General features: G+C 38.7%; 1 protein-coding gene across 1 annotated transcript; it reads right to left on the reverse strand.

The window, feature by feature from the left end:
• Window positions 1–706: 706 nt before the first annotated feature.
• KRT26 (keratin 26) lies at window positions 707–6,289 on the reverse strand. Its single transcript, XM_047080571.1, has 8 exons — window positions 5,861–6,289; window positions 5,312–5,394; window positions 4,769–4,925; window positions 4,485–4,646; window positions 4,274–4,399; window positions 3,455–3,672; window positions 2,139–2,206; window positions 707–861 (listed from the first exon to the last, which is right to left on the reverse strand). The coding sequence occupies exons 1-8, from the start codon at window positions 6,287–6,289 to the stop codon at window positions 707–709; spliced, it is 1,398 nt and encodes a 465-aa protein (XP_046936527.1).
• Between the last annotated feature and the right edge of the window lie 6,680 nt (window positions 6,290–12,969).

Here is a 12,969-nt window from a genome sequence, read left to right on the forward strand (position 1 = left end):
AGTTCCTTGAACATGTTTTTGTTGTTGTTGTTGTTGTTGAGGCTTCTTCCACCATTCTGAAACAATAGGCTTTCTCCACTGTGGTAGGAGCAGACAGATGAAGGTGCTGCAAAATGGAAAAACAGCTATCCAGATTCAGATTCAACAAACTAACATTAACTGATCGCCCATGCAGGCTAGCCATTAAAAGGTGAGCAAATCCCAGGGATCAATGGGGACACTCTTCTTCCCATCCATGGAAACCCAAGGACATCTACTCACTCACGTAGCGGATCAGGGACAGATTTGGGACCAGAGATTAGGGCTAGTGCTCTTTCCAACTTACCTTGTCATGAACTGAAGTAAATGTGACTGTGTGAGGCACTTTATTTTACCAGAGAATCCTTAGATCTGTCACATTAGGATCAACCGTAGAAATTCAAAAGCACCAGACTCATCAGAAAAAATTGCAACAGAAAACATTTTTAATGAATGGCAAAAAAAAAAAAAGTCCCCTGTGCTAGAAACAAAACATTGAGATGGAGCGAGATTTCTCCTACTTCTCAGAAAGATTACATGGAAAGAACATGAGAAAAAGAAGAGTAGAGAAGGAAACCAAATTCTAGCCCTTGCATTTTTTAAGAACAGAAATAAATTATTTCCTTGGGTTATTTAGTCAATGGGATTCTGCAGAGGCAGGCTTTTTTTTTCTTTATAACTTGTTTTCTCACTTTGGTGCTTTAGAAGGTACTCTTTGCTCCATTGTAATGTTGCTTATTTTGGAGGATTTTTCTTCAACTGAGTGGACCCTCAGGGAAAGGACATTGCCAAGTTGATCTAGTTCCTCAACCACTGTTTTGACGACAATTTCTTCTTTTGAGTCTAAAATAAAATAAATGCAAATCTAGTACTCATTCTTAATGGGTTGAAAGATACTTAGTCATTAATGGTAGGCTTTTATCTTTTTTTTTTTTTTCAACATTTATTTATTTTTGGGACAGAGAGAGATAGAGCATGAACGGGGGAGGGGCAGAGAGAGAGGGAGACACAGAATCGGAAACAGGCTCCAGGCTCTGAGCCATCAGCCCAGAGCCTGACGCGGGGCTCGAACTCACGGACCGCGAGATCGTGACCTGGCTGAAGTCGGACGCTTAACCGACTGCGCCACCCAGGCGCCCCTATGGTAGGCTTTTAAAAGTTGTATTTGTTGGGCACCTGGGTGGCTCAGTTTGTTAAGCGTCCAACTTCGGTTCAGGCAATGATCTCATGGTTCGTGGGTTTGAGCCCCCCCATGGGGCTCTGTGCTGACAACTCAGAGCCTGGAGCCTTCTTTGGATTCTGTGTCTCCCTCCCTCTCTGCCCCTCCCCTGCTTGCACTCCATCGCCCTCTCTCTCTCTGTCAAATACAAACATTAAAAAAATTTAAAAATAAAAATAGTGTTTGTAAGTTTGCAGTAAATTGAGATATAATACTGTGTTTGAAGCCTATGCAAGGCCCAGAACTGCCTTATACTTGCCACTGTTTTTAGAACAATGAGTGTTTAAGAGTGTGAACAACCTAAGTGTCAGGCAGGTACTGGCCTGGAGCAAGTAATGTCTTCTTTTTAATACCAACCTGCCCTATTTTTTGTGGTTTAAAATAAAGTAGCTCTTCCACCAAAGCACTGAAACTGGGAAAATAATAGGTCCTAGGTAAGAAAAATGGAGATTGAGTCCCCATTTCAGTAAGTTTATAATTTGACCACATCTGTTCTACAAGAATATAAAATACAAACATTAAGAACTTCCATAACGACCCCTGATTCCTTCATTGGCTACAAGTAACCTTAGAAACAATTTTTTATATTTTTATTAAAATTTTGTTTAATGTTTATTTATTTTTGAGAGACAGAGCATGAGCAGGGGAGGGGCAGAGAGAAAGGAAGACCTAGAATCTGAAGCAGGCTCCAGGCTCTGAACTGTCAGCACAGAGCCTGACGCAGGGCTCGAACTCAGGAGCTGCAAGATTGTGACCTGAGCCAAAGTCGGAGGCTTAACCGACTGAGCCACCAAGGCACCCCAATTTAGAAACAATTTGATTTAGTGTACAAATAAGTGACTTATTAAAACTGCTGCTTTTGAAAAGATTTATACCAAGTAAAAAAAAAAACCTTCTGTACCTTTGACTTGATTTTCAGAATGTATTGGCCCACGTCCTTTTGATTTGTAACATATGGACTTGCTTTTTCTGTGAAGAGAAGAGTAAATTGTTGCTTTTTTTTTTTTTCTTTCACAAGGAAGCTCATAAATACCTATGAATTGGGAATAAAAGTTTTGGTGTTCTAGTTTCCACAAAATTAAATTCCTCTTATGCTTAAGAGACATATAAGTAAGCCTCTCATGACCTCAATGTACTGAAGGAGGAAATTAAATGAATGTTTATGATAAGAAATTCCCTTGTGACCAGCTATTTTCTCTTTTGTCTCCCTATCCGGGGACTACAAGTTTTCAGTCAATCACCTGGCCAATGAACATGTTTGGGGTGCCACAATGCAGAAGGCGCTGGGCTAGCTGCTATAGAAAATGTAGAGTGATGACACAAGCAGTTTATACCATTGAAAATAAAGTACATGCATGTAAGAAGTTGTCTGGAAAACAGCGTGAAAGATGTAGTAAAAGAAGTGAATAATGAACAGTGTAATGAGCCCTTAGTTTGAAGGAGGGAGCATCACTGTTGAGTTCCTATGAGAATAAATTGTAGAGGACTGACACTGGCCTTGGAAGGTGCATGAGATAGAACTGACTCCGGGTGTGACCACAGGCAAGCATTTAGCAATAGCCACTGATTACCAAGTCCCCTTCTGTGTGCAAGCCACTCTCGTGAGCACTTCACCTACATAGTGAAGCGCTATGGTCAAGAGTAAAGAGTGTGGTTTTGGTGTTCTCACAATCTTACCAATAAGGAAACTGGGATTTAAAGAGTTTAAGCTATGTGTTCAAATTCACCCAGTGGTGTGATGTGTGCCCAGGGCTACGATTCCAGGGCTATTGCTCTTGGCTAACAAGCTATGATCACTTCTCCAATGAAATCGTCATTGTTCCTCTTTCAAATGAAAATGTAATAACCCACTTAAGACAGGGTGCACGTGTGGTAACTAGTGAATTAACAATAAAATAGAGTGTGTTGTTATGAGACATGTGCTTCCCCAGTAAATCACAGAAGGCAATTTTCCACTTGGAGTATAGGAATTGTTTAACCTTCGGTATTTAGATGTCCTGTTATTATAGATACACACCCTTTATGTACTTAGATATTTGATTTGGCTTACACATGGCTGCTTGTTTTCATTTCACTTGGATGCAGTAATAAATTCCCAAGACCACAGTGAGTATGATCCTTAGGGTAGGAAATTCTAGAATATGATACTGGCACACATGTGATACCGAGCAAACCCAGTGGACGTGAGATTAATTTTTTTCACAAGTTAGTATTTACCTTTCTTCTCCATCTAGTAATTTGCAATACGTTTCTATTTCTTTTTCTAAAAATATTTTGATATCTAGAAGCTGTTGGTACTCCAGCTTCTGGCCTTCTGTTTCTGTGCGAATCTGTTGCAACTCTTCCTCCATTGCCCCAATCTGGTCCTGGATCTGCTGGAGCTGGAGGCAGTAATTACCTTCAGTTTCAGCCAGGGAGCATTCATACGAATGTTTCTGGAAGAAGAATAAAGCCAGGCTTGCATGGACAGTAGATAAACAGTGCATTCATATTTAAAACATTCTCAAGGTGGAAAGAAGCATTTATATGAGGTCTAAATCCTTTCAGTTGAAAATCTGCATTAGCCAGGGGTTTTTTGTTTGTTTGTTTGTTTTTCAAACAAACATTTTTCTCTCCATTGAGAAAGTTTAATTTTTAAACTTTGGGATTGGTGAGTCAGAAGTCTATGGGGGGCGCCTGGGTGGCTCAGGTGGTTAAGCGTCTGACTCTGCATTTTGGCTCAGGTCATGATCTCGTGGTTCGTGAGATGGAGCCCCACATTGGGCTCTGTGCTGACAGTGTGGAGCCTGCTCAGGATTCTCTGTCTCTCCATCTCACTCTGCCCCTCCCCTGCTTGTGCACATGCGCTCTCTCTCAAAATAAATAAATAAACTTAAAAAAGGAGTAATGTTTTATGGACAACATTCTTATTATTTACTACATTTACCACATTTTATACTTTTGGTTATATGTAATTAGTTATATATAGTTAGTTAGATGTGTGTTTGTTCATACATATACACACACTCATTCAAATCAGTGGTGACTCTTACGAACCATGGCCACGAGGGACTGAAGTTCTATTTCCAAGGTTTGCAGATTGCGTTTCAGCTCCATCAGCTCATTTCTGGCTGTGGTGGCTGCTCCTGAATCATCAGAAATCTGTTGTTGCAGTGAGGCACTCTGTAGCATAATCATCAGAAGGGTTAGTGAGCAGCTCGATGGTCTACTGACCAAGCCCTTGGTCTGTGATTGGCCACAGATGTACCTTTTCATTAAACCAGGCCTCCGTGTCTTTGCGGTTCTGCTCAGACAAGTCCTCATACTCGGCCCTCATGTTGTTCAACAGGACAGTTAGGTCCACGCCTGGCGCTGCGTTCACCTCCACGTTCACATCCCCCCCAGACGCGTACTGTAGGACATTCATTTCCTGGAAAAAGGATCAGTCTTAACACTCAAGGAAGAATTTTGACTGATAGTCCAACTCTGCTCTGAAGTGGACAGAGGACTGAAATCAGGTCATATCTGAAGCTACCCTGCAGGGTCCCTTACCTCCTCGTGATTTTTTTTAAGGTATGCCAATTCCTCACTGAGCGTTTCAAACTGTATCTCGAGGTCGGTTGTACAAAGGGTCAGCTCATCCATAACCCTGTGAAGACCATTGATGTCGGCCTCTACACTCTGGTGTAGAGCAAGTTCATTTTCATACCTGAAAGGTTATTAAAGCGCTTGAGAATTGTAACCGTAGGCAGGTACAAAGCATAACTGTTTCCAACATGTTGTATAATGAAGGATAGGATGTTCTATGCATGCTCCTGAGGCTTATTGCATAGGCAAATTGGAATCCCTACTGATTTATAATGAATATTTTGGAAGAGTTCTTTATTCAGAGTTTTTATCATCCAAAGTGCTTAATCATTGAATTAAAATGTTGTTTAAAATTTATGATCGCTCTTTTTATAAGGGTGCATTTAATTTCTTCAGGGATTTAGTCTGATGTCATAAAAACATGTTGGCTTTTAAAGCAAAAGGTCTGTTTTTTACTCCAATGGTTGTATTTGCCTTTATTACAATTAATTACGTTATTTCACCTACTTCAGCCTGAAGTCATCAGCAGTCAGTCTGGCATTGTCATTTTGCAGAATAATGCTGGCATTACAGGTGGCCATGGAAATAACCTGAATAGGGTAGATTGTGCAAAATGTTAAGTGCTGAAAGTCGAGGGAGAGTCCAGAATTTAAATGTGATTCTTAATCTTCTCAACCCATCAAGTATCTATTTTAGTATCATTTTTTCCATATTAAAAGAATCTGGCTTTATCTTCAGATAATGAATGTCTAGAGCTTAAGAGCCAAAGTGTAAGCTTTTACAATCACAGATACTTTTATTTCTCTTGATCAAAAAATATGAGCCAAATATAAGATCAATAAAGCAATCATACCCATTTTGAAACTATTTGTCTATGATTTTTTTTTAATACTACAATTTTTTTTTCCACTTACTGCTTTAAGCACTGGGAATGGAGAGTGAGCAAATTCTACATCATGCAAAAATTTTAAGCACATTTTATATATATATATATATATTTTTTTAGTGAATATACACCTAGAGTCTCATAAAAGTATGCAAATCTATATTTCTTACCTGTCTCTTAAGATCTTCAATGACTGAGAAATATCTCGTGTGGTCATGATCTAGACCCCTGCAAGAACCGGGTCCGTATTTCTCGTACCAGGCCTTGATTTTCTGCTCCAGGTCTACGTTTGCCTCCTCGAGGGCTCGGACGTGGTCCAGGTAGCATGCCAGGCGGTCGTTGAGGTTTTGCATGGTCATCTTTTCATTCCCGGAAAGGAGGCCATGCTCATTTCCAAGAAAACCAGCAGAGAAGCCCCCACCACCATTACAGAAACCTCCACCAGAAGAAATGCTCCCAAGAGTAAAAGAAACGCTGCTTCCGGCTCCAGACCCACGGCATGCGTTCCCAGCCCCGAAACCTGGACCTCCACCAGACAGCCGCCCTGGGCCAGTTCGTGAGCAGACTCGCCTGGATCCACCAGAAAGTTGAAAAGACATGGCAATAATATAGCGGAGCGACCCTTTCTCAGCGAGGAGCGAAGCAAAAGTACACCATCCATAGCCGGGATCTCCATTGGCCTTTTATAGGAGTCTGTAGGTCATTTCAGTCTTGACTGTTTCAAGCTGTAATAAAATATTACTTGCTCCCTAATTGTTGTTTTTCATAATTGGGTGATTTTTAATAGGGTCCAGTCTGTAGGTAGAAAAGTGCCCCCAGGATATCTTGGTCTATGAAAAAGGTACCAGGTCGAGTAATACTAAATCATAGTTTCAAAGGTCAAAATTAAATATGAGTACCCATATCTCTTTTTTTTTTTGACTTCTGGAAGAGAGTCTAGTGTTTTTTTTTCCCCCCTAGACAATAAAGAATTAATAATTCACATGAGAAATGTCTACGGCTTTTGTCCTGAGAATGTTTATGGAGTATTTCTATTATTCATGCTTTACTGGACATTTCCTTTCTTATTAATAGGAGGTACTCGCAGTATACAGTGATCTGTTGATAGTCGGGTTTTTTTAATTGATTTTTTAAGTTGAAAACTGAAATAATAGAAATCCTGCCATACTTTTTGAGCCTCCGACTTTGGTTCAGGTCATGATCTCATGGTCTGTGGGTTCGAGCTCCGTGTCGGGCTCTGTGCTGACAGCTCAGAGCCTGGAGCCTGCTTCAGATTCTGTATTTCCCTCTCTCTCTGACCCTCCCCCGTTCATGCTCTGTCTCTCTCTCTCTCAAAAATAAATAAACATTAAAAAAAAAAGAATTATTTTGAGAACTGAACTTCCTATTGATGAATACAGAGTAAAATATTTGAAGGAGAGGTGTGTTTTCATCCCTACCTAGAAAACCAATGATTATCGTACTCGAGATGGAAAATTAGTTGTCATAGGTAAGGAGCCTCTTCATTCTCTTCCTTTGACGCCCATGGGAAGTTATCCCATATGGTTGTGCTTCATTTCCCCGCAAGGCAAATGAAAATACTAACACTGAATGTTGAGCAGTTCTGATAATTAATGACTATAAAGCAGTCTGAAGGGCACAAACATTTTGTAGATGTTAATTATTTAAATTATTATAATAAAACGAACATGTCAGACAGGGTCAGGTGTCTATAACTTATAATGCTACAAATTGGCTACTGATTATGGGTTTAGATCGTTTAGAAACAGTAATTTTTTCTGAATGAGATTTTTTTTAATGTTTATTTTTGAGAGAGAGAGAGCATGCATACGAGCATGAGTGGGGGAGGGGCAGAGAGAAAGGGAGAGAGAGAATTCCAAGCAGGGTCCCTGCCAGCAACTAGAGCCCAACACAGGCTTTGGGTTCATGAACTGTGAGATCATTATGTGAGCCGAAATCAAGAGTTAGATGTTTGACCAACCCAGGAGCCCCCGGATGAGATTTTTCAATGCTGTGCATATCAGATACTTTGAAAAACACCCAAGGTTATTGCTCCTAAAAGATACAGAATATCTGGCAGGCCAGAACACATGGATTTTTTTGACCAAAATATTTTAAGATAATATAAAACTGTAACTCAGCCCATTGCTACAGGTTTAGAACAATGTGTGATAGGAGGTGCAGCTGGTATTCAGAGACTTGTTTTTGATTTTTTTGTGACCTGGTAACCATTTTAATCTTTTGCCCAAATGTCCCATGAATAAAACAAGAGAAACAGAGTATGGGGTCTGTGTAATAGTTTATAAGTCTTTAGTGTCTTGGATAAGAGGTATTGTGAGTCCACAAAGTATTATTAACATAATCTACTTATCTCTAGATATCTTATAAATATGAATTAACTTGTAATCTTTTGTAGAACAAGTTAGGCATATATTATTAGAACCATTTTGGGGATGAGTTGGCTGTGAAGCTAAGTGCCAACACAGATCACAAAGCAGGACTGGAATGTATGATGCTTAACTCCTGAAAACACTGTCATCTGTTTGCTCATCAGGGAAAATCTCTTGACTTACTTTTTTTTTTTTAATGTTTATTCATTTTTGAGAGAGAGAGAGAGAGAGACAGAGCATGAGCAGGGAAGGGGAAGAAAGAGAGGAAGACACAGAATCCAAAGCAGGTTCCAGGCTCTGAGCTGTCAGCACAGAGCCCGATATGGGACTCGAACCCACAAACCGTGAGATCATGACCTGAGCCGAAGTTGGATGTTTAACCGACTGAGCTACCCAGGTGCCCCTTGACTTTTCTTAATCATAGATTTCCTCTACACGAATACTTGCTACAAAAGTTTAGGTATGCTTTAGTCCTTTCCAGAAGTGGGGGGTAGACTTAACAAATTCTCTAGGCCATTTCTATCCATACATTTCTTCCTCAAGAGTGTTATTGTATTCATGGCAAGAAACACATACCATTACCCTTTCTTGAGATTCTGTTAGGCCTTAGAACGTTCATTATATAGTGTGCATATTCTAGGTACTCGAAAATAATTGCATTAAATTAAACTTTAAGTTATGCAGTATAGATGTCTGCTTACCTCAAGATAAAGACGTTCATCACATTATCTTACTCTAATGATCCTATGCTAATTTTGCCCCTGATAAATTTAGTGTTTAGTTTCAAACATGCTTCAATGTCTTTTGATGTGGTTCAAAATTTACATTCTACATTTCTGTTATCCAAGTTGGAACAGTATTTTTCTCGAACATGAATGACGTTTGTTTTATAGTGATAATAGTTTTTTGGAGAATCAGTTTCTTTTTAAAATTTTTTAAATTTTCTATTTTTTAGAGGGAGAGAAAGTGGGGGAGGGGCAGAGAGAGAGAGAGAGAGAGAGAGAGAGAACCACAAGCAGGCTCCATGCACAGCACAAAGTCCAACTCCCAACGTGGGGCTTGATCCCACGATGACCCTGGGATCATTACCTGAGCCGAAATTAAGAGTCCGATGCTCAACCCTACTGTGCCACCCAGGTATCCCAAGAATCAGATTCTGGTGTGTTAATTCTTCCCACAGAATGGCTTCCCTGGTTTTGATAGTCCCACTCTGCTCTGAGGTGAACATTGGACCTGAGGAATGAGATCAGACACTATGTGAAGCCACTCTGCAGGGTCCCTTACCTCCTTGTAAAGGACTCTGATGACGGCTTAATCTTTGTCTGTTTGGAGTTAGAATGCATTTAGATTTTTCCTCCCTTCCCTCAGTAGAAGGAAGGATTCCTTGTGGAATCCTGAGGTTCTCAATACTATGGTATTATGTTAGAGTGAAGCACACAGACTGAGCCAGACTGCTTGGATTAGCATTCCAGCAATTCCAGTTATTAGCTGTGTGACCTTGAGAAAGCCAGTCACTCTCTGCCTTAGTTTCCTTATGTATAAAAAGAGCATAATTAACAGTACCTATCTTATAGGGTTGTTTTGAGAATAAAATGAGGCTTAGAATAGAGTTTAAAGTGCTGGGTATCACTATTACTGATTCTTTCCTGGAAGTTATGTAAAAAAGTCCTGCTTATACTTTGGTTTTGTTACCTTTTATTTTGGTATCACTTTTAAGAAATCATTTCCAAGACCAATGTCAAGGAACTTTCTCCTATGTCTATGGCCATATCACCGTGAACACGCCCAATCTCATCTCCTATGTTTTGTTTGAGGACTTTGATGGTTTTAGGTCTTAAGTTTAGGTCTTTAATCCATTCCAAGTTGATTTTTGTGTATAGTATGGGATAGGGGCCACTTTCACATGGGCCTCTTTTTACATGTGATATTCAGTTTTCCCAACACCATTTTTTTAACATGTTTTTAAAGCTTTATTTTATTTTTGAGAGAGACAGAAACAGCATGAGTAGGGGAGGAGCAGAGAGAGAGGGAGACAGAGAATCCTAAGCAGGCTCCGCACTGCCAGCACGGAGCCTGATGCGGGGCTTAAACTCACAAACTGTGAGATCATGACCTGAACCGAAACAAAGAGTTGGACACTTAAGCGACTGAGCCACCCAGGCGCCCCCCAACACCATTTGTTGAAGAGTCTACCCTTTCCCCATTATGTATCCTTGTCCCCTTTGTCAAAGATAAGTTGACCATATATATGTGGATATATTTCTGGGATCTCTACTCTCTTTATTGTGGTAAAATACACAGAACATAAAATTATCACCTTACCCATTTTTAAGCATACAATTCAGTGGTATTGAATACATTCATAATATTGTGCAACTGCCATCCATCTTTATAACTGTTTTCATTTTGTAAAACTTAAATATACCCATTAAACAATAACTCCCCATTCTCTTCTCCCCCAGCCCCTAGCAATCACCATTCTATTTTTTCTCCCTATGAATTCCACTACTCTAGTACCTTATATAAGTGGAATCATACAGTATTTGTCTTTTTGTGACTGAATTATTTTACTTAACGTAAAGACTTCCAAATTTCATCCATATAGAAGCATGTGTCAGGACTGCCTTCCTTTCAAAGGCTGAATATATTCCATTGTATGTTTATACCACATTTTGCTTATTCATTCATCATTGATGGTTACTTGGGTTGCTTCTACATTTTTAGTTATTATGAATGATGCTGCTCTTAACATGGATGTACAAATATCTCTTCAAGATCCTGCAATCAATTCTTTTGGGTATTTACCCAGAAGTGGAATTGTTGGATTGTATAGTAATTCTATTTTTAACTTTTTGAGAAAATGTCATACTGTTTTCCATAATGGCTATACCAGTTTGCATTCCTATGAATAGTGCTCAAGGATTCTAATTTCTCCACATTTTTATGTCTGCCATACTGTTTTATTTATTGTAGCTTTGTAATATATTTTGAAATCAGGAAGTGTGATTGTCTTCTCTCAAAATTGCTTTAGCTATTAAGGTTCTTTTGTGTATCTATATGAATTTTAGGATTGCTTTTTCTGTTTATGATAAAAAATGCCATTGGGATTTTGATAGGGATTGCATTAAATCTGTAGATTGCTTTGGTAGTATGGCCATTTAAACATTATTAATTCTTACAGTTCATGAGCATGGGATGTCTTTCAATTATTTGTGGGTGCTTTAATTTCTTTAATCAATGTTTTGTAGTTTTCTGTGTATAAGTCTCTCATCTCCAGAGTTAAGTTTTTTTCTAAGTATTTTATTCTTTTTGATGCTACTATAAATGGAATTGTCTTCTTAATTTTCTTTTTTTTTTTTTTTTAAGTTTTATTCATTTTTGAGAGGCAGAGAGAGACAGAGCATGAGCAGGGAAGGGGCAGAGAGAGGGAGACACAGAATCTGAAGCAGGCTCCAGGCTCTGAGCTGTCAGCACAGAGCCTGATGCGGGGCTCGAACTCATGAACTGTGAGATCATGACCTGAGCTGAAGTTGGACACTCAACCGACTGAGCCACCCAGGAGCCCCTTAATTTTCTTTTTTGAAAAATTTATTATTAAGTGTATAAAAATGTAACTGATTTTTTATGTTGATTTTGTATCCTGCCACTTTGCTGAATTTATTCGTTAGTTATAACAGTTTTTTGGTGAAGTCTTTAGGGTTTTCTATATATAAGAGCATGTCATCTGCAAACAGAGACAATTTTACTTCTTCTCTTCCAATTTAGGTACCTTTTATTTCTTTTTCTTGCCTAATTGCTCTGGCTAGGAATTCCAGTATTGAATAAAAGTGGCAAGAATGAATATTATTGTTTTATTCCTGACATGAAGGAGAAGCTTTCAGTTTATTTTTACCATTGACTATGTTATTACCTGTGGTATTGTCAAATATGGCCTTTTTATTATGTTGACTTACATTCCTTCTGTACCTAATTTGTTAAGCATTTTTATCACGAAAAGGTGTTGAGTTTTGTCAAATTCTTTTTCTGTATCTTTTGAGATGATCACATGATTTTTACCCTTCCTTCTGTTAATGTGGTGTATCACATTCATTAATTTGTTTATGCTGAACCATTCTTGCATCCCAGGGATAAATCCCATTTGATCATGGTGTATGATTCTTTTAATGTGCTGTTGAATTTGTTTTGCTAGAATTTTGTTGAAGATTTTTGCATCTAAGTTCATCAGGGATATTGGCCTATAATTTTCTTTTCTTGTAGCATCTTTGTCTGGTTTTGGTATAAGAGTAATGCTGGCCTTTTGTAAAGTGAGTTTGGAAGTGTTTTCTCCTTCTCAGTTTCTCTCTCTCTCTCTCTCTCTCTCTCTCTCCGGTTGGTCTAGTAAAGATTTGTCCATTTTATTTTTTCAGAAAACCAACTCTCAGTCTTCTTGATCTTATCCGTTTCTTTTCTAGTCTCCATTTCATTTATTTCTGTTCTAATTTTTATTATTTCCTTCCTTCTGCTAACTTTAGGCTTAATTTCTCCTTCTTTTTCTAGTTCTTTGATGTGTAAAGTTAGATTGTTTATTTGTGAACTTTCTTCTTTCTTGATATGGGTGGTTATCCCAGAAAGTTCCCTCTAAGTACTGCTTCTGCTGCATCCCATAGGTTTTGGTATATTATATTTTCATGTCCATTTGTCTCAAGATTTTTTTTTTAATTTTCCTTTCAATTTCTTCTTTAACCCATTGGTTGTTCAGAAATGTCTTAGTTAGTTTCTAAATATTTCTGAATTTTCCAATTGTCCTTCTGTTATTGATTTCTAGTTTCATACTCTGTGGCCAGAAAAGACACCTGATACAGTTTCAGTCTTCTTCAGTTTGTTAAGACGTGTTTTGTGGCCAAACATTG

This window comes from Lynx rufus, unplaced genomic scaffold (genome assembly GCF_022079265.1).
Source record: "Lynx rufus isolate CCGP_SWC_20201006 ecotype Redwood Valley unplaced genomic scaffold, mLynRuf1.p SCAF_18, whole genome shotgun sequence".
Lineage (NCBI taxonomy): Eukaryota > Metazoa > Chordata > Mammalia > Carnivora > Felidae > Lynx > Lynx rufus.